At 39.8% G+C, this 27,205-nt stretch overlaps 2 protein-coding genes across 5 annotated transcripts in view; one reads left to right on the forward strand and one right to left on the reverse strand.

Moving 5' to 3' along the window:
* The window catches only part of kmo (kynurenine 3-monooxygenase), a 37,366-nt gene extending 36,643 nt beyond the window's left edge, over window positions 1-723 (reverse strand). For both annotated transcript variants that reach the window (XR_015719926.1, XM_006799039.3), the window contains exons 1-3: window positions 595-723; window positions 280-349; window positions 38-135 (exon numbers count right to left, since the gene is read on the reverse strand). Coding sequence is in view for 1 of the 2 variants with exons in the window: in XM_006799039.3 (XP_006799102.2) it covers window positions 38-135; window positions 280-349; window positions 595-657 (231 nt within the window). In the remaining variant the exon portion in view is untranslated. The remainder of the gene's footprint in view (window positions 1-37; window positions 136-279; window positions 350-594) is intronic.
* A 1,555-nt stretch (window positions 724-2,278) lies between these two features.
* ide (insulin-degrading enzyme) lies at window positions 2,279-26,936 on the forward strand. 3 transcript variants are annotated; one of them, XM_087850360.1, is made up of 25 exons: window positions 2,279-2,437; window positions 4,192-4,376; window positions 4,956-5,163; window positions 6,012-6,181; window positions 6,956-7,078; window positions 8,365-8,477; window positions 8,668-8,830; window positions 9,130-9,222; window positions 9,362-9,453; window positions 9,678-9,758; window positions 10,632-10,735; window positions 11,583-11,685; window positions 11,774-11,896; window positions 12,309-12,391; window positions 13,986-14,130; window positions 15,207-15,317; window positions 15,406-15,526; window positions 16,667-16,758; window positions 18,966-19,077; window positions 20,861-21,028; window positions 21,253-21,525; window positions 21,870-21,931; window positions 23,563-23,635; window positions 23,732-23,799; window positions 24,828-26,936. In XM_087850360.1, the coding sequence occupies exons 1-25, from the start codon at window positions 2,352-2,354 to the stop codon at window positions 24,921-24,923; spliced, it is 3,048 nt and encodes a 1,015-aa protein (XP_087706486.1). In that variant the 5' UTR covers window positions 2,279-2,351; the 3' UTR covers window positions 24,924-26,936. The 3 variants fall into 3 exon arrangements, with proteins under 3 accessions (XP_087706486.1, XP_087706485.1, XP_087706487.1); XM_087850359.1 differs by lacking the exon at window positions 13,986-14,130 and adding an exon at window positions 13,208-13,352 and having other exon boundaries at window positions 2,280-2,437; XM_087850361.1 differs by lacking the exon at window positions 13,986-14,130 and adding an exon at window positions 13,208-13,352 and having other exon boundaries at window positions 2,292-2,451.
* The last annotated feature ends 269 nt before the right edge of the window (window positions 26,937-27,205 follow it).

The following is a 27,205-nucleotide window of genomic DNA, read 5'->3' on the forward strand; positions in this document are numbered from 1 at the left end:
CTGCTTTACTACTTAAAAAGTGAATGAATCAGCATACCTTCTCCTCCAGTCCAACATGTTTCAGTGCTTGCCGGCCTCGATGAGACAAGGCCAGGTTGATGCTTCTCCCCTTCACAATCTTAGCACGTCGGATATCTGACCAAGGACCACATGCACAGGTTTTACACGTTTGTGTAATGTTCTTTAGTGTGTGGGTATATTTGTCAGAGAGTAGTGTGTGATGATAGCAATTACAGAGAAAACCAAAGTTTAAAGGGAAAAAAAAGCTTTGACTGCTACCTTCCCGACTTTCAAAGAGTTCCACATCAAAGCCTCTTTTTGCAAAGAAGCAGGCATTCAGTGCCCCAACCTAAAGGACAGATTGTAGAAACTTTGTGCAATCCCATTCTGCATGGTCATGTATACATAATTATCTTATGGTCAAACAAGTAACAATATTAATATGTAAGCTGCATATACCCACTGCTAAACAATCTTTCCCCTTAATTGAAGCCTTTAAAATGCAAATACACTTTCTAAAGTGTGAAAGTCAAAGGCCACACTGCGTGAAAAAAAGCACATTAATAATACTTCACTTTGAGTTTCTTGTCTTACCAAACCACCTCCCACCACTGCTACAACTTTTTTCCTGCTCTGTCTGCTTGCTGGTCTCTCCATTGTGCTCAGGGTGCTCCAGCTCTCTGACCCACACGGTGTCCAGTCCAAACTGACGGGATAGCTGAGTTAAGATTTAAAAGAGGAGGAGCGTTTTACTTTCATAATCAGTTCCCCTTTTGAAAGCAAATACGTGCAACGGATAACAGGATTGTCCAAACAGTGTTGGACACTCATCTCTGCTGACACAAAGCATCAGATGTCCCTCGGTTAAACTTATGCATGAGTTGCATAAGTTTAACTTTATGACAACTTCTACCTTATTGCGCAATATTAATCCTGAAAGTGAAAACATTCACCTTCCTCACGTCCAAAAGCCCCTTAGACTAGACTTTGCAGATTTTCCTGAGTTCAGTGAGTTCATTCGTAATAAGAGTGACCACAAATTCACAACAGACATATGTACTTTTGGGGAGGACGTTACCTGAATCTTTAACGGAAAAGGTGCCTGGTGAGACGGATTAGAGCTCCCGATCAGAACAGATTATGTCAATTATAGATATATGAGGAAAGAAATCTGCTGCCATCTAGTGGCCACAGGTTCCTATATCGCTTTGGCAAAATGACCATACATATATCCATCCATCCATTCGCTTCCGCTTCTCCTTTTCAGGGTCGCGGGGGGCGCTGGAGCCTATCCCAGCTGTCTTAGGGCGAGAGGCGGGGTACACCCTGGACAGGTCGCCAGTCTGTCGCAGGGCCCCATATATATATATATATATATATATATATATATATATATATATATATATATATATATATATATATATATATATATATATATATATATATATATATGATTCTAAGTTGGCCATATGTGTGGATGGACATCTGTTTCTCTGTATTTACACTGCAGCAGACTGTAAACCTGTCTAGGGTATTCACTGCCTTTCCCCCTGTGACATGGTATATGTCATATAAAAACATGGCAAATTTTTAAACTGAGTAAAAAAAACTGCAATAACAAGCTTGAAAAGCAAGTCATACTAAAAAGAAATAGCTGGAAGAACACTGTGCAACTAATTAGGTAACCGGCAATAAGTCAGTAACATGACTGGATATGAAATGAGATTCTTAGAGAGGCAGAGTTTATCAGTAAAGACGGGCAAAAGTTCAACCACCGTAAAAACCTGTGTTACCAACTGTGTAACAATTTCATATTAATATATAGTATAGGCTAATATAGTAATTTCTTTTGAGACTTTAAAATAAAATATTAACTACCGATTGCTTGTATTATACATTTAGAGGAGATGGAGGACCACGGAGAAGCCTTGTGATTTTTTAAAAATTATTATTAATAATAAATTTTTTTCAGGAAAACCAAATGATAAAATTTCCTGTTTTTTCCCTAGCAGCTTTATTCATTTTTCACTCTGACAAAGGGCTGGAAACTTGATCTGTCATGCTTAACGTAAAAGGAAATCTACACGCAGACTGTCTAATCGGTTTCCGAATCAATGACAATGCTCAATATTCTGAACTACTCTAGCCAGTTTCGCGCTTCGTTGCCGTTTTAATCTTAAGTATTTGGCTTTCCCACTGACGGTGTCGTGGTTTAAGGCGTCAGTGGCAGAATCTATGAAATATTTGACAACCTGCCTCTATGAGGTGCGCTCTGCTCTTCTATCGATTGTTTGTGTCTAGTCAAAGATGGCGCCGTAACAGCCCAGGTTTGTTTTTCATGGGTGCAAAGTATGTTTAAGTGCATTAACCGAACGGCCCAGTTTACGAGATATCTTCAGTCAGCAGGCTACGTTTTCTGTCTTAACCAACCTTTTAGGTGAGCTCTTTTAGGTAAGTGTTGTAACTGAAAAATAGGAGAGTTATTTTTACACCGAGCAGCGAGCTGGCTAAACACCAAACTAATCTTAGCGGCTCGAGCCGGTTTTTTGACCCAGCTAACCTCACTAGCTAAAGCGAAATGTTAGCTGATCCTACATTGTGTATTTGTGTCAGGAGCTTCCGTGATCGCTTACAATACACTTTTTAGCTTTGCGGAACCAAATGTTTGCCAGCGAGTTAGACAAGACATCCCGTTTCTCACATGGTTGCTTGGTAACTTTTCTGAAGCTTTTATCCCTCATTAAATAAGCTAGCGCGACTTTGCTTTCTGCGTAATGGATTAATTTGTGTCCTCTACTGAGTCACTGTAGCACACTGTAATCCCCGTTGTGCTCAGTACCAGAGAGATGTATTAATGTTTCCACACATCTACGTCGTGGCTGTCTTTTAACTGTCATTGCTGTTTAGCTTACTGTACGTAAGTAGCAATTACACCAAGGCAGTGATAATAGCTGGTTATCTAAACTGTGTTGCTGGTTTCGTTAAATTTTTTGTTGTTCAAAAACAGTTTTCCCGAAAATCATTAAAGATTTAATGTAATATTTCAGTAAAACTGCAGTAAACGAGCCATGTGTTGCTTAACAGCTCTTACAGTGATGTGTGGAAACTACGTGAGTCACGGCACCTGTTAAAACACAGCTCCCTTTAATCCTTATGGGGTTTTTTTTCATATTCATTCAGACAGATAATTTATTTATACACAACTATCTAGAAACACTCTACTTCTTTATGCTTCCAAGGAACCAGACTTTCTTTCATTTATTTATTTATTTATTTTTATTGGTCTTGAGCAGTAGTTCTCCAGGCTTTCTTACATTTTTCTGACACAAGTTTTTATTTGGACTCTGGCAGCTTTTTGAGTCGGTTTTAGCCCTTGTACATGATCATTTTCACAGTGATGTTGGTTTTTAAATTTTGTTAAGACACTTAACACTAACCAGGTGATTCCCATAGAGCTATTAGCTGAAAACATATGACATATGTTAACATCTTGTGCAGTGTATCCTGCAATTTGAGGAAATTGGTTAAAAGAAGTTTTAGGCCTGTCACTTTTATCTGCAACAGATGAACCGTATCTTAAAGTCATGTCTTTAAGGAATAGGGGGAAAAAAACATCCTGTCAGTTCTTGAAAGATGCATCTGGGACCTTCAGATGATCCATCTGCTCGTTGCTGCACTCTCATTAGAAACGTGCTCAGTGGAAGAATGGATGTCAGCATGTTTCACTTCTTAAAGAATGCAAAATTACACAAGAACAGGACTTAAAACCAGTGGAAGTACAAAATATTCTTACAGTGATGAATCCAAATTTGAACATTTCAGTTCAAGTCGTCAGCAGTATATATGGAGGTAGTTGGGAGAGGTCCAACTGTGAGTTTCTACAGTCATCGGTGAAACATGTTGGAGGTTATGTCATGGTTTGGGACTGTGATGTTGGCAATAATGTAAAAGCTGATGAATTATTACTAACCTATTTAACAAACTGTGCAGTACTATCTGGAACGTATCTGATTGGTTCATTTTTAGCATGACAGTGTGTTTAAGAATAAAGGTGGTCATACCAAATATAGACTCACTTGCATTTAGAGGCATCTTTAGTCCTAAAATCTCCTTTGGCCATTATGTCACGTTAAATCAAAACATATTAAAAATTTTAATTGTAAGTATCCATTTGATTTTCTTTGCTTGCAGACTGGTGTCATCCTTGTCAGTCAGAATGACCGACCCGGCTGTGAGGAGGGTGGTTAGTGATGTTATTCGCTCACCTGAGGATAAGCGGGAGTACAGGGGCCTGGAGTTTATCAATGGCCTGAAGGCAGTGCTCATCAGTGACCCGACCACAGACAAGTCTTCAGCTGCTTTGGATGTCCACATAGGTAAATAGGTTTTAATTTTCTTTGTCCTGCCAGGTGACCATGATTTTTTTTTTCGTGTTCTATCACACCATTTGGAAAAGCAGACAATTTTTCCACATCATAATATAACTGTGCCTTGCTGACCAATATACTTTCATGCATAGAGTTACCTCATTAGTTGCCAGATGTCTTTTAAGCTTTGGATGGGTATTTTTGATGTCTATTATCTAGTATTTCTGTTTGCAAACTAGATATGACATTATGTACTTATCTGGTTTCTCTATTATAGCTTTTCACCAGCAAATAACATGTAACTGTTGTGACCCACAGCTTAAAGTTCTCACTGACTAAGCATTAGATAGTTGTTTTGAATGTCTGAGGAAGTTGTGAAATTCCTGTGACATTCTTTTTATCTGTTGAATAAAAATGATAAAGAATTTAGTCATGTACATCTCATTGTACATAAATCCTCCTGTTCTGGTGCCGTTACAGATCTGTTTTTCTCACCTGGAAAACATTAAAAGTCACAACTGTTGCATTGGTGAAAGAGAAGCAGCACCATTAACTACATTTCTCTGGGAATTTCTTTTCAATTTGCAGGTTCTCTGTCTGACCCACCAAACATCTCAGGGCTGGCGCACTTTTGTGAACACATGCTGTTCCTGGGAACAGAGAAGTACCCCAAGGAGAACGAGTACAGCCAGTTCCTCAGTGAGCACGCAGGCAGCTCCAATGCCTTCACCAGCGGAGAACATACCAACTATTATTTTGATGTTTCCCATGAGCACTTGCAAGGAGCATTAGATAGGTATGTTGGTGTTCATTTGATGGTATTAATTTTGGCAGAAACATCAAAGTGATACATGATACACATTTAAAAGCTCAGTGGTCTTAAATTTCTAGTATACAGGTAGGTAGGTAGGTAGATAGAAAGATAGATTAAAAAATGTTGTTGTTGGGTTTTTTTTGGTGACATTGTCTAATTGTTCCCTTCAAGCCACCTGGGCTTCAGTGGTAGGAAAGAACTGTGAGGAGTGATCTGAATTATTGATGATGATTCCTTTGTGGAAAATTAAAGGATCATATAATTCAGTTAGTCAGCCTGCTTTTCCTATTCTTATTAAAAATATATACAGACTAGATATCTGAATATTATGGTTTTTCTTTTAAAATTATATTTACTTAATTCAACAAACATTTCTAGGTTTTTAGGAGGTAAACGGTGGAAGATTATGAGTATTTTGGAGTGTGTATGTTAAGAATACAACATCTATTAAAATAAGTTCATGGTCCATTTCCTTTGCAATAATGTTGATTTTTTTTTTTAAGCAGCCTTATGATGTGACAGAACTACAGTGATTACTTTTTACAGTATAATGGTTGCTGTGTACGTCTTTAGATGCACACTATGAATTTTAGAGTGTGCTTAGCATTTCCTCATTTGCATGGCAGTTGCTCTGACTTTGTACTCTTGCAAAGCTTTAGTTCATTTTCCAAACGCATTTTCCAAAGTATAATCTGTATTTAATATAAACAAGATTGTACACACCAGAAAATGCTGAAAATCTGAAATCTATTAGTATTATCACACACCTCTGTTGTTATTCTACATGCTGAAATGTACTCCTTGATAACAGCAACTTCTGACCTTTGTAGGTTTGCCCAGTTCTTTCTGTGCCCATTGTTTGACGAGAGCTGCAAGGACCGCGAGGTGAACGCTGTGGACTCTGAGCATGAGAAAAACCTGATGAATGATGCCTGGAGGCTGTTTCAGTTGGAAAAGGCCACTGGCAACCCAAAACACCCTTTCAGTAAATTTGGAACAGGTAGAAACTGTTCTTGCCAGACTTCACTTTAAAACTATGTCTTTACATCATTCGATATGACTGCTTAGTCCATCGCATTTCAGTTGTTATAGCAGAATATTTTGTCTGGAGAGCAAAACTGCCCTGCACAGAATATTTAAGCAAGAATTCCTTTCATAGGGTCGATATGATGTGTTTTAGATTTTGTATTAGACTACTAATCTAGAGCAGAATCCAGTTGCATATGTTAACTCTGGCTAATATTTGATTAAATGAGGTTTACATTACTGCAGCCTACTTATTATAAGAGACGGCTGTTTTAGCCCAGAAATACTTCTTAATGGCTTTGGTTTTTTATTTTAAACATGAACTAATTTCAGTTTGTTTTTTGAGAAAGCAGTTTAGGAGTTTTCTGATAGTCATCCCAGATTAAAGTGACGTATACTCAGAGCAGCTCTGAGCTCAAAATAGCCACCTGATGGCAGTCTTGAATTATACCGTCTGTATTCCCATTAAGAACAGGAGAGGATCAGACGTATCTGAAAGCAGTGCACTTAGCAGACTAACATAGCTTCTCCTGACTGCTGCTTTGATGGTGTCTCTTTAAAAAAAAACACTTAATTTGCCTTAGAAGTGCTTCACGTAGACTGTAGCACTTGTTTTAGGGGGTTGATTTTATAATATAGAAATTGATTATGGAATGTAATTTCACTGAATTTCACTACGGGAGTGTGTTGCCTTTTCTTAATTACATTAAAATGTACATTACTGATTTTTATTTATTTTTTCTTATAGGAAATAAATTGACACTAGAGACCAGACCATCTAAAGAGGGGGTTGATGTCCGTCAGGAGCTTCTGAAATTCCACTCCACGTATTACTCTTCTAACCTCATGGGACTGTGTGTGTTAGGAAGAGGTAAGATGACATTGCTCACGCATGTGATGTTTAAGTGTTGCAAAATAATCATCTGACCTGAACAATGTGCAAGTCATGCATGAATGTCGCCTGAATTCTAGTATTGCACATTTCATTGTAGAGCAAAACAATGTGTTGTTCTCAAATCAGCTGTGACAATGTGCGTTGGTGTCACTGCCAAAAACGAGAGACTTTCAAGATAACTTATCTGTTTCGTTCCATCGAATAACGTGAAAGTGATGAGAGACTTGAGTTACTGGCTTTTAGGGACATTAAACCTGTTGTCGAACATTTTTGACTTAGTGGTACCATGGACAAGTGCTGCTGCCATGCCTTAAAAAAAGAGCTAATTTTGTATGAAGTAAGCTATATTAATGTATTTTCATTTATTAATAGATTTATATAAGTAATCTAAAGTTGCAAATTAACTGAAATTAAAGCTTTAAAATGAATAAATGAATGCTGGACTTGTAGACTCACCATCCTTCCAGTCCATACAGGACATGTGATCCTGCATACCACAGTGCACCCACGCATGTAGTTAGTAATTAGAAGTAAAGATGTGTTATAAGTCATGTGGGTGTGGTGTCATACAGATTTTTTTTTTCTTTTCTTGTCCTCCTGTACTAAGCTGTATTAATCAGTGAGTGTTCTTAATATTTAAAACTTCAAGACTCAGTTTGAAATCAAAGTTGTTAGCTTCACTTCGTAGAGAAATATTTTGTAGCATTAAATCCTACTAAAAAATTGTGTTGGTTTGATAGAGTTTACATTACCTAGGAACACCTTGGGTTAATTATAAATATGACTCAAACACTACTAAAATGTATTACCTATCCAAATTAATACATTTTAGTAAGCTGAACTATTACTTCAAATACTCTTAGACAAAAAGCATGTAGATTAAAAAACAACAACAACTAGATTTAAAAAAACAAAACAAAATACAAATGTTAAGTGCCAAATGTTCAGCAATGTACTTTTAACTTAAAACTTAACAGTGTCTAATTTCAAACCAGGACACACACAGTTTGTTGTGGCATTTGTTTTCCAGTCCATTATAGGCCTTTAAGAATGGCCTATAATCTGCTTTAGTGTTAAAATACAGACTGCAAGCAAGGTTTACTTGAGCCAGTTTGTTTGACAGCTAAAAGTTACAGGCTTGAAATGCTAATAGTTAGCCAATCAACTGTTTTGGGGTTTTTTCTTTTTTTAAGGGGGAGGACTTTATTGTAAATTCAGTATCTGTGATTTTTTTTTTTTTTTTTTAAACCCTTTGTTGGCAGAATCACTGGATGAGTTGACGGCTATGGTGGTTAAATTATTTGGAGAAGTGGAAAACAAAAACGTGCCTGTTCCAGAATTTCCCGAACACCCCTTCCAGGAACAACACCTTAAAGTGAGCTGCTTACTCCTCACTCCTTTACATTTTTACTGCATTGCAAAATGTCTGTAAACATTTTTCCCCTAACATGTTACTGTGGGAGTCATAAATTCTTCTGTTTACTACAGTCATTGAAGTGTCAGATGAAAGAGCCCTTAGTAACACATTTCTGGTTGGTGGTGTCCTTCTTTTTTTCCTGTTACAGCAATTCTACAAAGTGGTTCCCATCAAAGACATTAGAAATCTTTATGTGACTTTCCCCATCCCAGACCTACAGAAGTACTACAAATCAAACCCAGGACATTATCTGGGACATCTGATTGGTCACGAAGGACCTGGAAGTTTGTTATCTGAGCTGAAATCTAAAGGTAGCAGACTGCAAGCTGGTGTCAAATATTATTAGAGCAAGTGATACACTTAGTAAAACCATATCCTAAAATATATGATTGGCTCTGAGGTTACTTAATTATGTGTTTTGTGACATAACAAAAAAAGTTTCATCATTGAACCAGAAAATGTAACACCAGGAGACCTGTGTTCGTCTAATTTAGTGATTGGAATAGAAGTCAGTTTTCTTTTAGGACAGAAACATTCACAGTAACAGTTTCTTTTATCATAAAAATGAAAGTAACACCTTACTAAATTTTCACAATAATTACTTTCTAAGGCTGGGTGAACACACTTGTTGGAGGTCAGAAAGAGGGAGCCAGAGGATTCATGTTCTTCATCATCAATGTGGACTTGACTGAGGAGGGCCTCTGTAAGTCATGCATCTCACTACTTTACATGAATTGTACCTAGTTTGTGTGTTTTGCATGTGATTATGATCAATCCCAGTATGTGTAGGGAAAAGAAATGTAAATATTAAATCTCGGGGCATGATCTGTGTGTCACTGCAGTGCACGTTGAGGACATAATCTTCCACATGTTCCAGTACATCCAGAAACTACGTACTGAAGGGCCTCAAGAGTGGGTGTTTGAGGAGTGCAAGGTGATTTATGTTGTTAGTCCAGTGATGCTTTCTAAGAGTCAGTATAAACGGATTTCCTATTCCTCACTGTAAAAGCTAGTTTTAAAAAAGAAATTAGAATAGCATATGGATTCCATTATGTGCATCACAGTTAATAGATCTGGATCAATAAGCTAAATGAATATAGTCATTGTATGTTTGGTGATTTCAGCTGTTACACCTTCAACCTTTTTGTCTCTCTATAGGATTTAAACAATGTTGCCTTCAGGTTCAAAGACAAGGAGCGTCCCCGTGGCTACACTTCCAAAATTGCAGGTTTACTACATGTAGGTCCCTCTTTTATCTGCAGTCATTGTTTCCAGGCAGCCTTGTCAGAATCAGGCTAGTTTTTATTTGTATCAAAATGCACACTATGTGATTGTTGCAGCAGGTGGAGTAAGGTACCAAATGTTTAATTTACTTTTGGGTTCTGGGGACAACAGTCTAAGGAGGAAACCCAAGACTTATCTCACATTAGCCAGTTTTTCCTGCTAATCCAGGGAGATAAAGAGTCCTTCTCTTGTCAGACAGGAGATCTCCAGTGAGTCTTGGGTAAGGGCATGCAGTCAAATGCATGCAAAATACCCACCCCTGCCGCTGTTTCTCACCCAGTGCAGCTCCAAAGTGGAACAGAGTCCAGCCCTTCCCCAGGAGCTTTGTTCCAGAGCCCAAGCTATGTGCTGAGGCGAGCCCACTATATCCAGTTCATGTACCACAAGCAAGTACAGGGAAGCCGGGGATTGTGTTGGGACCTTCACCTTTGAAGGTCCCACTCAACAAAGGCCCCTACAGCCCTTTTAGACCCATGTAGGCTTCTTTGGGGAAAGGCCAGCTGGATCCCATGGGCTAAAGCACATGGCTCCAAAGTGGGGCCTTGGTCCTTTATTTTATTTATTTTATTTTTAATACAAGGGGTTGCTTTTGCATATTTAAGATGGAATACATGCACATCTCCATACATTTGAGAGCTTGCAGCCATTGTAAGATGTAAGAACTTTGTATATCTACTGTGCTACCAAAAACACAGTGAGGTTTTAATAGTAAATGAGATTCATCGTCGGTCCTTTTAAGTAGAAGTTTAGAATTTACTTTATGGAGGCCTTTTACACATTTGTGTTTTCAAGCAGTGCAATGCCAACAGCTTTCTTTGTGTGTCGTAGTACTACCCTCTCGAAGAAGTTCTAGCAGCAGAGTACCTCTTGGAAGAGTTCAGGCCAGATCTGATCGAGATGGTGCTGGACAAGCTGAGACCAGAACACGTCAGGTCAGTGTGACTTTGCAATGTGTAGTGATGCTCACTTTACCTTTTCTGTTACCAAGTAATAAACTGCACAAAACTAGAAGTAGGTTGAGGCAATAACAACAGTTTTAAAAGAAGACTGAGTTTTGTGTTTATCAAGCGAAAAATAACCTGCTGATTAGATCATTTCTGCAGCAGTGAACTTGTTGGGCAAATTTCTGTTTGCTTCTTTTACTTTAATCTGAGTGTTTAACCTCTCAGAGGAAGATGTGGGCACATGGTGTGATAAACTTTAAGCTAAACTTTACAGCTGCAGTCCCACTTGGATAACTGGACTGAAATAAAAGTGGGCCTGGTGTAGCTTTAATTCATTTTCTGGGTTGCAGCTGCTGTGCCAAGCAAAGTCCAGACTTGTAACCGGTCCATTTCTTAATGCGTATTAAGGAGACGACAGCATGCAGTCATTGGTTGACCCTGACGGTGTGCATGCCAGTCTCTTCCTTTACTGAAGTGGCCATTTAATTCTGGGCTTTTGCCAAAACTGCTTTAAATTCATGAACGAATGCTTCTTTATTTATCCATCTCATTCCAGCTGCAAGTAAACTTACAGAGAAACACCATTTCCTTTTACACTGAGTCCTTCAACTTTAACTAAAACATACTGATGGGATAAATGTTCAAACTCAGGAAAAACCCGCACTCTGATGGTCTGACAGCTCCAGCCAAACGATGTGTCAATGGCTGTGCACCACCTGAAACATGATCAAAATGGAAAAGCACTCACATCTTGTGCAGCTAACAGGCACTAAGTAGCACAGAGGGCTTTTTGTATAGATCTATAATGTGACCTGTTGTCTTCTTACTTTTCCAGAGTTGCAGTGGTGTCAAAATCATTTGAAGGACAAACAGACATGACAGAAGAGTGGTACGGCACGCAGTACAAACAGGAGGCCATCTCTGAGGAGACCATCAAGGTGAATGATTGTGTCCAGTTTTTCGTATAACCGCTACATCAGTTATATAAGGCTCTGCTTGCGGATTGTTTATCTTTTTCTGTTGTAGAAATGGGCAAATGCAGACCTCAACGGCAAATTCAAATTGCCAATGAAAAATGAGTTCATCCCGACCAACTTCGAGATCTACCCTCTTGAGAAAGACTCTCCGTCAGTTCCCACTTTAATCAAGGCAAGTGTTTTCTCTGCACAGCTCCATCATCAAAGTGTTGTCACTTTTCATTGTCTGACTGCACTGGACGGTCCCTGCTTACCTGCTTCTTCTGAAGTCTCTTATGCTTTCATATGGAAATGTGGTATTGTGATTTAGACATCAAGCATTAGTTGTTGTTATGTCAGGATCAGAGGAACTAAGCAGCTAATAAAAGCTTACATTTCCCATCTCTGTTGGAACAACTGAATAAAAGTTAGTATGGCTTTTCTTGTTTGTTGCTAAGAGACCTATCAAAGTGACACTGTTAGATTTCTGTGATTAAACGAGCGTCGTCTGCTTGTACAGTTTACCTTCTGCTTGCATTTCAATGCTTTACTTTGTTAAGACTTTCCATGAATATGAAATGAAGTTTGGTTTTCATTTCTTCCAGGACACTGCTATGAGCAAGGTGTGGTTCAAGCAGGATGACAAATTCTTCCTCCCCAAGGCTTGCCTGAACTTTGAGTTCTTCAGGTGAGTAGTAAATATAGAGGATTTGTTCTGCAGCTGGAGTGTGGACGCAAATTCTTACCAAGTAAATTGTGTCTCTTAAGATTAACTCAATAATGAGAAATAGTAAATGTACTGCTGCTACAACAGTGCATAATAAGTTTTAAAGTAATCCGATAACAAAGTGCAAAAATAATTATCAAAATATTCATTTATTAGTGTCATCAGGTTTCCCAATATGATATGGAGACACACATTTTCTCTGAAGTTGTGTCAGATGTAAAATTGCCAAAGTTACCTACTTTGGTGACCCCTTGTGACAAGGGAGCAACTAAAAGTAGTTTTTACGACTGTACCGGAGAGTAGATCTCATATTGGTTACACTTAAAATGCAGATCTTCTGGAAAATAAGTCCAGGTTTGACTGTGGATGGTCACAGGTCAGCATGTTAAAAGCAACAAAGTTAAATGAGTGCCATGTGTAACTCCACATAAATGGACACACCATTCTACTGGTTGTCTTCTTTATTCAAGGTAGGTGGCTGTTCCCTTGTTCAGTGTTGATTTAATTTAGTAGGATTAAATGCTTCTGGAATTAGCTACTGTGTAATATAGGATCGTTTGGATTAACTTGGATCAGCTTCTTGACAAACACTGCCAAACCCTTCTAGGTGGGACTGCAATTAGACAGTATTAGTCTATAAGTAATTCCACTGTTACGCTGCTGATAGCTACAGTTAATTATATGTTCATAAATTGTGAAACGTGCTACACAGTAGTTGCAGTTTGCATCAGCTCGTGCAGCTTTATTTGTATGCTTTGTGTGACATTTTCTCTACAGCCCGTTTGCGTACGTGGACCCATTGCATTGTAACATGGCATATTTATACCTGGAGCTCCTCAAGGACTCCCTCAACGAGTATGCATATGCAGCCGAGCTAGCTGGCTTGAACTATGACCTCCAAAATACCGTCTATGGGATGTATGTAAGTATTCATAATCCCTCCCCATCTCCAACCTCATGCCGCCTTCCCTTTATTATCCTCAAACTGGGCTACAGTGGCTCAGGCAGGCCTGGGTCAATAGCTGACGTTAACCTTCCAATCTGACCGCATCTGTGGCCAGACTGCAAGTTACAATAACAGGAAACTGCTGTATATTAAAAGTTAATTGTTTGTTATTGTTTGACATGCTTGATCATTTGAGACGGTTTTGTAGAGATTTTGAACCTGCGTGTGTTACCTTCTAACCTGTACCCGGCTGGCATAGTATCTGTTTTATTTACAACTCCCTCTTTTATAACTGCTCATCAACCTCCTGTTAAAACACCATGCCTACCTGTGAGGGCTTTTATTCTCTCCATATCAAATTATCCTTTAGGTGTGCTGGTGTTAAACACACACCTGTAATTAAGGCATCAGGTTTGAAAGTCAGCCACTATTCTTGCATCAAAAAGTTTTTGTCAGTCAGTGCAGAACAGAAAGCCGGTCATGTGGCTGCATATACATACTCTTCATTATCATTCTTCTCATATGTGTTTTTATTTAGTGTTGGGCAACACTTGATTCCCAACAAACATATTTATTTGTTTCATTTCTTTCTTTTTTTCCTTCCATTAGTCGCTACCTTTACGCAGACCCCCTGCACTGCAACATGACCTACTTGTTGCTCAGGTTACTGAAGGATGATTTAAAAGAGTATACATATGCAGCCCGCCTGGCTGGGCTGGTGTATGGTGTAGCCTCAGGGATGAATGCCATCCTCGTAAGTAAGCCGTTTGAAGTCTGGAGGGAAGATGGGGTGCCAGTGAAGGCTGCACTTTGAGGCTTTAACAGAGTGAAAATAACTTGGCGGTTGTGGTTTCTATACTCTTGATTGTGTGAAATCCTGCTTGTTCAGTCTGAGAGAGAAGTCTAATATGCATTTGCTTGCAAATAACAAAACTGGGAGTGACATCAGTCCTTTGTTCTGAGATATGTGGAACGCGGCATTAAATTTAAAGATCTGTGCAGGTTTATCTAGGAGGTTTAACATCATTAGGAGTGTATCACTAAATCAGGTGTTTTTCTGTTTCCTTGATTTATGAATGAGCAATTTGCTTGTGTGCGTATGTCTGAGATTTAATGTTGTACATCAAAGTAATGGCCTGAATCAATCTGGTTTACTGTGGTGTTGTCTCTCCACTGTTCTTTAAAACCTGCTGACTTCTAACAACTCTTCAGCTGTCATAATGACCAACTAACCTGCATTCATTAGCTCCCTTCTCACCTGTGAATTCATGACTGTGGTGTGTCCTTACAGAGGGCTGTGTAGCTGTGTGATGGGCTGCAAGTAATTGATCTGAGTCAGCAGTATTAGTGTGGATGCTGGCCGTTTGTCAAGGTTAACGATGTTTGGAGAGATTACTTTTAACAGGTGTCACTGCAGGGGCTTGGCCACAAGGTGAGGTGAGCTGTGGGATGAAAGTGACAGTGAAGCCCTGGGAGGTTATGCTGAATCCTGAAGGGCCATTAGGTGTGCGTGATGCAGGAAAATTCATTTATGCCCAAGCACGTGCAGTAAACTCAGGCAGAACATTGACATTCTTTTTGTTTTTGAGCCTCTGGAGATTCAGATTATTGTTCACCATGAGGAGTCGGTCTAATCTGGAAATATTTTCTTCACAATAGTTTAGCCAGCCCACGACTGAATTAAATGGAGAACACATTCATGTATTCATGGTAGCAAATGAATGCAAAACCTTCAATAACAACAAATGTTAACTGTTATGCTAATAAGCTTAATGTATCCTTTTGTTTGTTGATGATGTGCCGCCTGTCTCCTGTCACTGTGTGCTGCAGCTGTCTGTTAAAGGCTACAGTGACAAACAGCACATCCTGCTGAAGAAGATCATCGAGAAGATGGCCACTTTTGAGATAGACGAGAAGCGCTTTGACATCATCAAGGAAGCTGTAAGTTCAGACTCACTGACTCAGTAATAGTTTAGCTTCCAGTCTCAGTTTTAATGGTGATCTGATTCTGCCTTCTTTCTTTCTGCAGTACATGAGGTCTTTGAATAACTTCAGAGCTGAGCAGCCTCACCAGCATGCCATGTACTACCTCCGTCTTCTAATGACCGAGGTCGCTTGGACCAAAGATGAGCTCAGAGAGGCTCTAGATGGTGAGACTCTTAATGTTTCTCTTCTGTCTCAGCAGGAATGCTTACTGGCTGCTTTTTCATCTGTGGACCAAACAGAGTTAATTAAAACACATAATACAGAGCATTTCTTACATTAAAAAAAAACAACTTGTTTTTGGAGTGGTAGAAAACCAAGCATGTGTGGAACTTCCACAGGCATTTTCCACACTCACTGAAAGGTCAGTTCAGGTCCCAGGATGGTGCAGTAGTTGGCGCAACCCCCTCGCAGGGAGGTTCCTGGGAAGAAGGTTCCAACTCTTTTCTGTGTGGAGTTAGCATGTTTTCCCTGTGCTCCCTGACTTCTTCCCACAGTCCAAAGACATGCATTTTTGGTAAAGTGGTGACTCTAAATTGGCCATGAATGTGAAGTACTTGAAGCGTGTGGACTAAACCCAGTAAAGCAATCAAATCAACCTGAATTACTGTAGTCAAGTCTCAGAACAGGTCAAATTTAACCCAGACACTGTAAAGGTTAAATAACATAGCTGCAGTGAAAAATGTAAAACTATCACTGAAGTTTTCAGGTTTCTGCACACAGTAGAGGCCTCTCCTCTCACCTTGGGTCTTTTCTTCTTTTCAGTTTTTCTCCTTTAATTCTCCTTTAAATGCTGAAGCTGTCCTCTAGCAGTTGCTTCCCTAGCTGCAGTCTTTTCTGTGAACAGTGCCAGTCTGGAGCCTGCAGGGCAGCTTGTTAAAAAAAAAAAAAAGTTTAAAAAAAATCTGATTTTTAACCACGGAGCTTACACAGAGTATCCTCAGATTCACACGAGACTCAATTAACCTGCTGGGTCAGGACCTGGAGCTCAGTCACCTGGGCCTCCAGTTAGCACTGCTCGTTTTTGTCATCAGTCCCTTTAGCCCGCTGTCCTCCTCTGTCTGTGGTCTCTGAGACGATGTGAGTGTCATGACTTAAATTTAAACTTTTATGCACATCTAACTAAATCTTTAGGTATTATTTTTACTACTGCAATATGACAATATGCTGCTTTACTGCTTTGTTCATGGCAGGAAGACTGCCCGATGAAATCACCACACTCAACAGTTATTCTTTTAATCAGTCTGTTACCAGCCTTGGAAAATTACTCTTTGATTGATTGCTTTTGCCTGTGATCTGTATTGCAGATGTAACTCTCCCACGCCTTAAGGCCTTCATACCTCAGCTGTTGTCACGGTTACATATTGAAGCCCTTCTTCATGGCAACATCACCAAGGAGGTTTGTTTGGAGTCACTACTTATTACTACTTATTTATCCATATCTCAGAGGTTTATTGTCTCATAAGATCCTGTGAACCAGCTGCACTTCAACCTGCTCGTCGGAGAATAACACTCATAAAATGGAGGAATGATCCCTTTTGTGATCATCAAATTATAATAATGACCAGCTTCTCTAACAGCAGAAGATGAACTAACTGAAGGGTTTATGTGAGAAGGTTTGTAGTCTGAGGTTTTATGATAGTTGGGAATCTAAGTAGTAAAGAAGCCATATAGACAGGCCGAAAAGCAAAAGGGCCAAACAAAACTGATTTAGTTATATCAGTGGAAAAATTTATAGATAAACATAAACTACTCACCGAGAGTCAGTACGGATTCAGATCAAGCAGATCAACATCATTGGCACTATTAGATTCAATAGAATACATCACAAATTCCATAGACAAAAAGCAATATGTGGCTGGGTTATTCATAGACTTGACAAAGGCATTTGACACTATAGATCATGATATATTAATAAGAAAACTGGAACGTTATGGTGTCAAAGGGGTAGTTTTAGATTGGGTCCGGAGTTATTTAGGTGACAGAAAGCAGTTTGTGAAATTAAATGGTGGTTGTTCCTTATGTATGGACATTGCTTGTGGTGTACCCCAAGGGACCGTTTTGGGTCCAAAATTCTTCAACTTGTACATTAACGACATCTGTAAAGTGTCCAAAGTATTAAAAATGGTTCTCTTTGCTGACGATACATTTTTTGCTCTGGTGATGATCTGCAGAATTTATTGGAGGATATGACTAATGAAATAAGTAAAGTGAAGTTCTGGCTTGATTAAAAACAAATTATCATTAAATTTGAATAAATCTAAACTTATGTTATTTGGAAATAGTAGTTTAAATACAAATGCAAACATTCAAATAAATGGTATTGAAAGAGTCAGTGAAAATAAATTTCTGGGGGTAATAATAGATGAAAAACTTAACTGGAGAGCTCACGTAAGATATATTCATTCCAAAGTATCACGTAGCATTGCAGTACTAAACAAGGCAAAACGGGTATTCGACAGAACAGCACTTCATATTCTATACTGTTCACTGGTTTCACCATACTTAAGCTATTGTGCAGAGGTCTGGGGCAATAACTATAAAACCACATTACATTCACTTTTTACTCTTCAAAAAAAAGCAATTCGAATCATCCACAATGCAGGTTATAGGGAACATACAAACTCACTATTTTTGCAGTCTGAAATATTGAAAATTGACGATCTAGTGAAATTCCAAACAGCACAAATTCTATTCAAAGCAAAAAATAAAGAACTGCCAGGTAATATTCAGAGTATGTTTTTTTTTTTTTTTTGAAAGAAGGAAGTTATAATTTAAGGGGTTTTTGTAACTTCAAAACAGGGAAGGTACGTACTACAAGAAAAGGCTTTTGTGTTTCTGTTCATGGAGTGAAACTGTGGAACAGTCTGAATATGGAATTAAAGCAACGTCCAAACATAAAACTGTTCAAAAGAAGTATAAAAATATGATCTTCTCGAACTATAAAGAAAAGGAAAATATTGAAATTAAGTGAATGTCTCTATTTAAAAAAACAAACAAACAAACAAACAAACAAACAAAAAAAACCTCATGATGTGATATTATAGTATATAGTATATCAGAAATCTGTTCACTATTTTTATTACAAATTATATCAGTAAGGAAGCTGACTAAATATTAACTGATAATTTATGGCAAAGGGGTGGGATTAAATAAGTGTTTACTTCTTCCCACTCCCTTTCAACATGTAAAGTAATCAGAACATTTTTTTTGTATGGTATTTTTTTCTCTCTCGTATTTTCTTTTCTAAATGTACCTGTATATTGTTCACATGTTGAAATAAATTACCAATCATATCACAATTAATGTTATAAAATATACAATGTTTAATTTTTTAAGGAAATTAAAAATTCCTTTGTCAAAATGTCTACACTGTATATCAGTGAAGTCAAGATGCTTACCACGCATATTGAGAATAACTTCTATCACAGTGCTCACAAAATGAACCTGCTGGTTATTTTGAGTAATGTAGTAAATGTTGGTAGGTACAATAAATGTAAAATTCTTGAATCTCTAACAAATGTTTTTCTGAGAGTTCAGCTGGTGTTACTCAAGAGTTTGTGGACTGAAATGTTTGAATTTCATTTCCATCTGTCACTCCTCTAGTCTGCTCTTGGCATGATGCAAATGGTGGAGGACACGCTCATTGAGCATGCTCACACAAAGCCTCTCCTCCCGAGCCAGCTGATTCGCTACAGAGAGGTGCAGGTTCCAGACGGTAGGTCCTCTACTCCTCCAAACCACACACGCGAACACAGGCACACACACACACGCACAGACATACACACACACAGATTAAGCACTGTAAATCTTCATCTGCCAGTCATGACTGTCACGGCGACCACGCAAATGGGTTCTTGTCCAACGCTCTCGCCCTCGTCATCAGTGACGCCATCGTGTGTTTGTCGAAAGAAGACCTGATTAAATTTAGCATCCCACATTTACCTCAAAGGAACATAATGGTCACTGAGTAGAAATGGACGTCATTGGCTACAATACATACACACCTTACTGTCAGCAGCTCAGACAATGAACACACACAGGCAAACCTGCACTGCCTTTCACATCACATTAGGAAAGCTGAATGATGTGGAGGCGAAAAGCAGAGCTGTGCGAGGCCACCTGGAGAAATCCTGTGTCTCTCTGAGGGACTTTCCAGGCTGGGCTCCAGACTGCCAGTAAGACGCAGAGCAAGAGGACATACAGGACGTGAACACAAGTTTACTGTCTAAGAAACATAGTTTTACTCCCTCATCTCAACGCTTCAAACAGAAAGTTGTCATAAATGTGGCCAGTCAGACATCCATCACTGGTAGTGGTACTGTGTAATTTAAATGCAGATAAGCAAAGATAGCACATTGTTTAAAATTCAGACAGCTGGAGACAGATGTCACTTTTACACTGATGGACTAAGACTAGAAAACAGCTAAATATACACATATTCTGTTTGGAGTTTTCAGATTCCCTCTGGGGGGCACTCTTAACCTTGCGCATATGGGTTGCCTGCTCAACCCAGTGAGTTACACTAGTGCTGCTGAGTAGAACTTTTGACATGTTGAGAACAATGTGAGAGGAGCTGTGGCTCGGTGCTCAGGGAGCGTCAGGTCCAGAGTGCTCAGTCAGCATGTGCATAAAGACACCTGCATTACCCAGCCTGCACTCGTCCTGCATTCAGAGCAGACTTGATCACAGTGGATTTAAACAAACTAGAGTTATTGCTGTTGGCATTCAACGGGCTGTTTCTGTCTTACTGAAGTGTCCCCTGTCCTCTATCTGAACTGTGCTGGTTTTACTGTACAGTACTTATCTATGGCTCAAGCAATGTACTGAAGTTCAGCTGTAAAACTACAATGAAACAGCTCATGTGCTTTTTGTAGGAATTGCTTGTGCAAGTTTCTAATGCAGCACTGAAAGACCTGATTAAGTGTGCAGGGATGGATTGTATTAAGTTGTACAGCACAGCTGGTGAAATTCATTTCTAAGCTTATCAGAGTTCATGAGTCAGTGGATTTTGGGTTAATGAAAAGGATTGTGCTTTAAATGACTTCAGATGGTTTTGCTCACTCACATGCCAAGTTTAGTTCTCAGCGTCTCTCAGTGAGGTCCTGTTGAACCTTCACAGACCAAAAAGCAAAGCCAGAAGAATTACAGGTGCTCATATTTTTACATCTAGTCTTTCTGTTTCCTGTTTTTAGTCTTTTTAATATTACATATAACTGTATAACTGTACAACAACAAGGTGAGTACATGGGGTTAAAGTTGAAAAATGAATAAAAAAAAAGAAAGAAAAAGAAACTAATAAAATACATTGATGTGAAGTGTCATTCAGTTTTCCCCATAAAATGAAATGGTTTTTATCGCCACATGAATGAAGGTGGTCCAGTTATTTTGCTTTGCGGGTATTTTTTGGTGATGTTTGTTTGTGGTCATCTTTTCATAGCGTGTATATGATTTGTCTTCCATGATTACGGCATAAATGTATATTCTTGTGTTCCTCTCAGGTGGCTGGTATGTTTACCAGCAAAGGAATGAGGTACACAACAATTGTGGCATCGAAATCTACTACCAAACAGACATGCAGACCACCCACGACAACATGCTGCTAGAGCTGTTCTGTCAGATCATCTCTGAGCCCTGCTTCAACACACTGAGAACCAAAGAACAGCTGGGTGAGGCTGCAAAACACACATAATAGGGCATGACACAGAATGTGGGTACCTTTTTCCAGACCATTTCAAGTTTATACAAACAGTATCAGCTTTATCAAGTTTATTATTTATATTATTCATGCATCTAGTTGGTCCACAGTGGAATGGTTTACAAAAACCTTTCTGGAACAGTGTTTACAGCAGTCTGGAGCTCTTACCTATTTCCTCTCTTAATCCCCCAAAAGGCTACATTGTCTTTAGTGGGCCACGGCGGGCTAATGGAGTGCAAGGGCTGCGTTTCATCATCCAGTCAGAGAAGGCGCCCCACTACCTGGAGAGCCGAGTGGAAGCCTTTCTGTGTACTATGGAGAAAGCTGTGGAGGAAATGAGCGAGGAAGCCTTCCAGAAACACATCCAAGCCCTGGCCATCCGCCGCCTGGACAAACCGAAGAAGCTGTCTGCTGAGTGTGCTAAATACTGGGGAGAGATCATCTCTCAGCAGTACAATTTTGATAGAGGTGAGGCTTCCCAGCAGTCCTCTTCACCTCCTGAATAACTCTTAATTATGTTTAGTTTGCAGGCCAAATGGGTTTTTCCTGATCTACCAGCTTGTGTAACACAAAAAGACAGCAATCTGCTCAGTTGTGGCAAATGGCTGCCCCTCCCTGGGCCTGGTTCAGCCAGAGGTTTCTTCCTTTAATCATATATAAAAGGATAATTAAAATAGCCTACCTTATTTGATCATGGATTCACTCTTGAGTCCATCTCTTAAGCATTGCAAACTGGAACTATTGTCTTTTTCTTTCTTTTCTATTTTTTTTAATTTAATTAATTTGCTTCTGTTTTTCCTGCTGTTTTGCAGACAACATTGAAGTGGCGTATCTGAAGACGTTGACAAAAGAAAACGTAATGGAGTTTTACAGAGTAAGTCGTATAGCTTTATGTCTCATGATGCCTCTTCCTTGGAAGACTTTTAACAGCATGAGACATGTCCTTGTGTCTCATGCTGGATTGCTCAGTCTGACATCTGTTTGAGACAAAACTGTTTGTAGCTTTTTTTAGGGTAACTGTAGCAACTCCTAATCATAGTTTAGACACTGGCAGGTTCGTTAAGCAGGATCAATTTGTGCACTAGATGAGGTTCAGTTCATTTACTCAGCTGCTACCTGCAGCTCCCTGGTCACCATACCTGTCAAAGTAGCCACGCCCCTCGCTGTAAGCCTGATGAAGTTTCAAAGGATACATTATGAAAAGACTTCACTGAACTTACAGATGTTCTCAACATGCTTTTTAATGCTGTGAAGTTTTTCATCAGCATCTTTATTTTTAAAGGTCACATATCCTCGCCCCCACGTTTTGCACTGCTGAAAGAATATATGTCAGACAAAACTCCATTAGCATCTACTCAGGTTGACTCTGCTCGACATGTTTTGAGGGTATTCCATCAGGTGGTAGTACCTGGTACTAGGTACTTTTTTAGTACCTTTTCAACCGGAGTTCATAGCGATCAGAGGCGATCTGAAAATGTGACATCAATAGACTGCATGTCATCGATTGGGTAGTCAGTTGCATCACTCGATGGGTCATGAGAGTGTCTCCTGTACGAAAATCATATTTACCATTTCTGAAATCCGGCATAAGAGAAATGGCTACACAGAAACAACACTGTGGTCCCCATGTCTGACAGAAAGCCACAGACCTAGCAGCAGGTATAACATCGCCTCAAAGGTCCACCTCTGTTGTAGCGTTCGTGTCACATACGTGACGTCACGGGATGTTCGGTTGCGTTGCTAATAATGACCCCACACACATTAGGTGGTACTCGATTGTAATGGAAAACGAGTCGAGCTGAGTTGCATCAAGCTGATCCGAGAAGGAACTAATGGGAAAAAAGGACTTTATTCAGCACCACCTACTCTGTTTGTGTGTTCACACATACACAGATCCGCTGCGTTCATTCTGCCCTCCTAGCTTTCATCTCATCCAGCCTCCTGCTTCTATTCATAGCTGTGGAGGTGACACTGACACAGGACGCTCACAGCATATCAGCGACAATAATGACAGCCAGCCGGCTTGTTTCAGGGGGATAAAGAGCCCAAGGACACCTGGCCCCAGAAAGAATTGGCATTATCGGAGCCCTGCAGAAACCATTACAGCCCCCATGCAGTAAACCTAATGCATTTCTAATGTCATATCAGCAGCAATCGCACAAGCTGCGTCTTTTCTTTTTTTTTATTATTTAATTTCTGGTTGCCACAGTCGACGGCGTCTGACTGCAGATGAGCCAAATGTTCAGTCTAATATAATCCTCCATCCAGAGTCAGAGATGAAGCCCGACTGTGTCACTAAATCTCCACAGGGCTGTCACAACTGATCACACACTCAGTGGGGAAACACACACAGCCATCCTGTCTGTGCTGGGTTTCTTTTCTGTGGTAGCAGAGCTCTTTCCCAAAAGTGATGAGTCATTCCATTAATGGAGGGAATAGTTTCTGGTGATGATGTTCCCTGACAACCTCCATGCATCATCCTCACCTGTCTGTCTGTCTATCCAGGAGCGACTGACGGTCGAAGCCCCAAAGAGACACAAAGTGTCGGTGCACGTGCTGTCCAGGGAGATGGACACCTGTGAGTATCTGTAGACACAAGATGATAACATGGGCTTCATTTAGACACCCACTGAGGTCACTCACTGACAATCTGACCTGTCTGTGTGTACATCAGGTCCAGTAGTGGGAGAGTTCCCCGCTCAGAATGATGTCAATCTGGCTCCTGCTCCTTCCCTGCCACAGGTAAGGATCAAACTTTTTATTTTTTCTTGATATGCACTTACGAGGACATTATACTACCACTGTTCTATTGAAATATAAAAAAATGTCCTCATATGTGGATCTCATTTTTCTCAGAAACAAAAATTGGGTTTGTTTACAAGCAAAGAGAAATTAAAAATGCATGCCATGAAAGAGTTCGGGTCGTAGGAGGTTAAATGTGAAAAGGTGACAATAACCAGGACATCCCAATACATCTCATCTGAACTGCGAGCCACACCATTAACCTGGGTGGATTTGTAGCTTGTCTGTGTCTCACACACCGAATTGCTCAAATAGATGTTATTATCTTTTTTTTTTTTTCTTTTCTTTTTTTTAAATATAAATTAAAATTCTTCACTCTGACATTTTTTGTTTGTTAATCATCAGTTTGTGTCAAATGAGGTGGACATACCTTTCAATTGCATCTTCTTCTTGCTATTCTAGCCATGCTCAGTGACGACATTCAGGCAGCTCCTTTAATGTCCTGGAGGCCTCTTGGCAGCCTCTTTTGATCAGTTTTTCCTTTTCTCCATTTGTTATGGTAAATGGTAAATGGACTGGTTCTTATATAGCGCTTTTCTACTCTGTCCGGGCACTCAAAGCGCTTTATACAGCTAATTCATTCACCCAATCACACCAGCACTTCTAAGCTTAAGTGCTAAGTATCTAACATTCATACACATTCACACTCCGATGGATGCATCGGAGAGCAACATGGGGTTAGTATCTTGCCCAAGGATATTTGGCATGCAGACTGGAGCAGCCTGGGATTGAACCACCGACCTTCTGGTTAGTGGCTGATCCGCTCTGCCACCTGAGCTACAGCCACCCCATAACATAATAAATTTGTTGATGACAGTGTTCATTGTGTTCTGTAGTGTCTAATACTTTGTCCAAACTTATAACATGTCATTTAGAAAGAGAACAGCATTTGTTTGTTTCTGGACTATTTCTGGAGTTTATGGAGCGGGTCGTTTTTCAGCCTCCCTTTGATCTGATCTTTCTTGCAGCCCACAGTGATTCAAGACATGACGGAGTTCAAGAGGAGTCTGCCTCTGTTCCCCCTGGTCAAACCTCACATCAACTTCATGGCAGCCAAACTGTGAGCGAAGCCGGCAGGTCGACACAGCAGGGAGGCACGGAGGACGGCCCTGCTCTTTTTCACATCTAACCACTTCACCTCCTCCTGCCACTAGGAAGACCTTCATCTGATGGAGCCTGCATGAGTGTGTGTTTGTTTGCGTGGATGCATGTTGAATGCGGGGGTGTGCACGTGTAGCAGGGAGGAGCCACTCAAAGAGGAAACAAAAGAATCACAAAGTTGTTGACGTAGCTGTGATAATTATAGCGGTAACACCAGAATCACCTCATGTAACGTCTCTAATAGGAGACGTAAGCTCACGCTTCACAGCACTGTGTAGGCTGCTGTAGACGAAAAAGAAGCAAAACGACAAAAAAAAGAAAAAAGCTGAGGGCCAGGACCCTTTAATGAGTTCAAGTGTACTGCAGAAGCTTCACAGTAGGAGGCTTTTTATTTGGATTATTCAGAGACATCCTGCTTTGAGGATGGATTGTGAGTTTATTGTGTTGAGCTGTTGAGGTTAAAGACAGTAGCTCCATGAAGGTCTTTGCTTTTATTTGTTTGGACTGGTGTGTTTGTAACTCTCTGAGAGGAACCACAGCTCTCCTGGGGGGGAGAAATCCCAGAAGATGCACTCGGGTAAATGAAATCTTTTAAGTCAAATTTCTAAATTTTAACGTGTTTGCCTGTAAACTGCTAAAATATTGGGATCCTATGAGGAGCTGTTTTTAAATTGCTAACCACTAAACCATGCCCGTACATTTCTTCTTTTTTAATGCGTTTCACAGTAGTATGTCACTCAGACATCTCAGGGGTATGTCCATGCTGTTTTGTTTTTTATTATTATTCAATTTTATTAGTAATTAAAAAAAAAAAAATTTAGTCTGTCATCTACATTAGTACGTTATTCAATTTACAGTGTGATCGGTTTCTGAAAACTGAAAAGTAGCCGCTGTAGAGACATTTTGTTTCTCTCTGATAAAGCTTTGGGGAGGTCGTCAGGATCCGTTCACTCTGCATGAGAGACTTTCTGCAGCTGCTGCCTTCAGATTAGTTTGTATCCTGGTCTGATTTGAGGCACAACCCTGGAGGATCCATCCTGTCCCCAGCATAATTCTGGGTGAGCTCTTAAAGCATAGATGTCAAACAAAGCAGCTTGAACTTTTTCTCTAAAAACAAGAAAACATTTCATATTGATGTCTGAAGGCGAGAGTTTGGTAAAACGCTCCAGTCTGGATCCTTTTACCGAAATATATGCACTTCTCTCACTAAGCAATAAACTCAGTGCTGTGCAGAGGAAACAGCGTGGGCCTAAACCCCAGAGAGGACCGCCTCCTGCCTGATTGCTTTGTTGGCCCTGCATGGTGCAGTGCTAACGTGACCTGCTCTCTTGGTGCTAACCAGTTTCACAGTGTAAAAACTACTGCTGGTGGAGTCACGAATCTTAATTTATGTTTTCCCATTCCCCTAACATATCTGCTCTCAGGTAGAGTTCATGAATAGTCCTGCTTTTTCAAAAGTTTCTTAAATATTTCCCGGCATTTTACTGTCTCAATTAGATCCAAACTATTAAGAGGACTTGTTTGAAATTTTAAAAATGAAATTAGATCCAAACTATTTCATTTTTAAAATTTCAAACAAGTCCTCTTCATTATCAACTTCTACTGCTTTAAAAGGCACTATATTACCTTGTGGTGAAAACCCAAAGAACCAGCAGCAGAAGCATGCCTTAGTCTATTACTTACACAGCATGTAGCTCCACAGCGTCTCGGGAGAGCCGGTTTATAAAGCAGTTTTCACACAGCATTCTAGATGAAACCAATGTTACATATCAGGCTTGGGCGGGCCGTGCACTGTTTGACGTGAATTACCTAGTGAGTGGTTTTCATTTAGAAAATCAGATTTTTAATTTCTGGATGTATTTAGCAACTCAGAATGACTGTGATTGGCTGGTGGGGGTCATGGGCAGGTGAAGAGTGCTGAGTTTGGTCTTTTTATGTTTCTTGTGTGTTTCTAATTAATAAACAGCTGAATGGAAGCTTGTCTGTCCCACTTTTCCAGTCTCAACACATCCACGTCAACATTTGGAAAATACATTTATTCACAGAGCTCATACTGTAGAAGTCTAACGTTAGAAGCATCGTGTGCAGTTCAGCCTCTTGGCAGAGAGGAGATCTGATGGGAAAGGTTTAGTCTGCAGATCTCAGAACACCTGTACAGAAGTTGACATGTGCAGGTTAAATATTCCAGGTGGTTGGTTATACAGTGTGTTAAACAGGCTCTCTCACTCAGATTCTCATCTCAGCA

Source organism: Neolamprologus brichardi, chromosome 13, assembly GCF_056152115.1.
Source record: "Neolamprologus brichardi isolate AB-2024 chromosome 13, ASM5615211v1, whole genome shotgun sequence".
In the NCBI taxonomy this organism is placed as follows: domain Eukaryota; kingdom Metazoa; phylum Chordata; class Actinopteri; order Cichliformes; family Cichlidae; genus Neolamprologus; species Neolamprologus brichardi.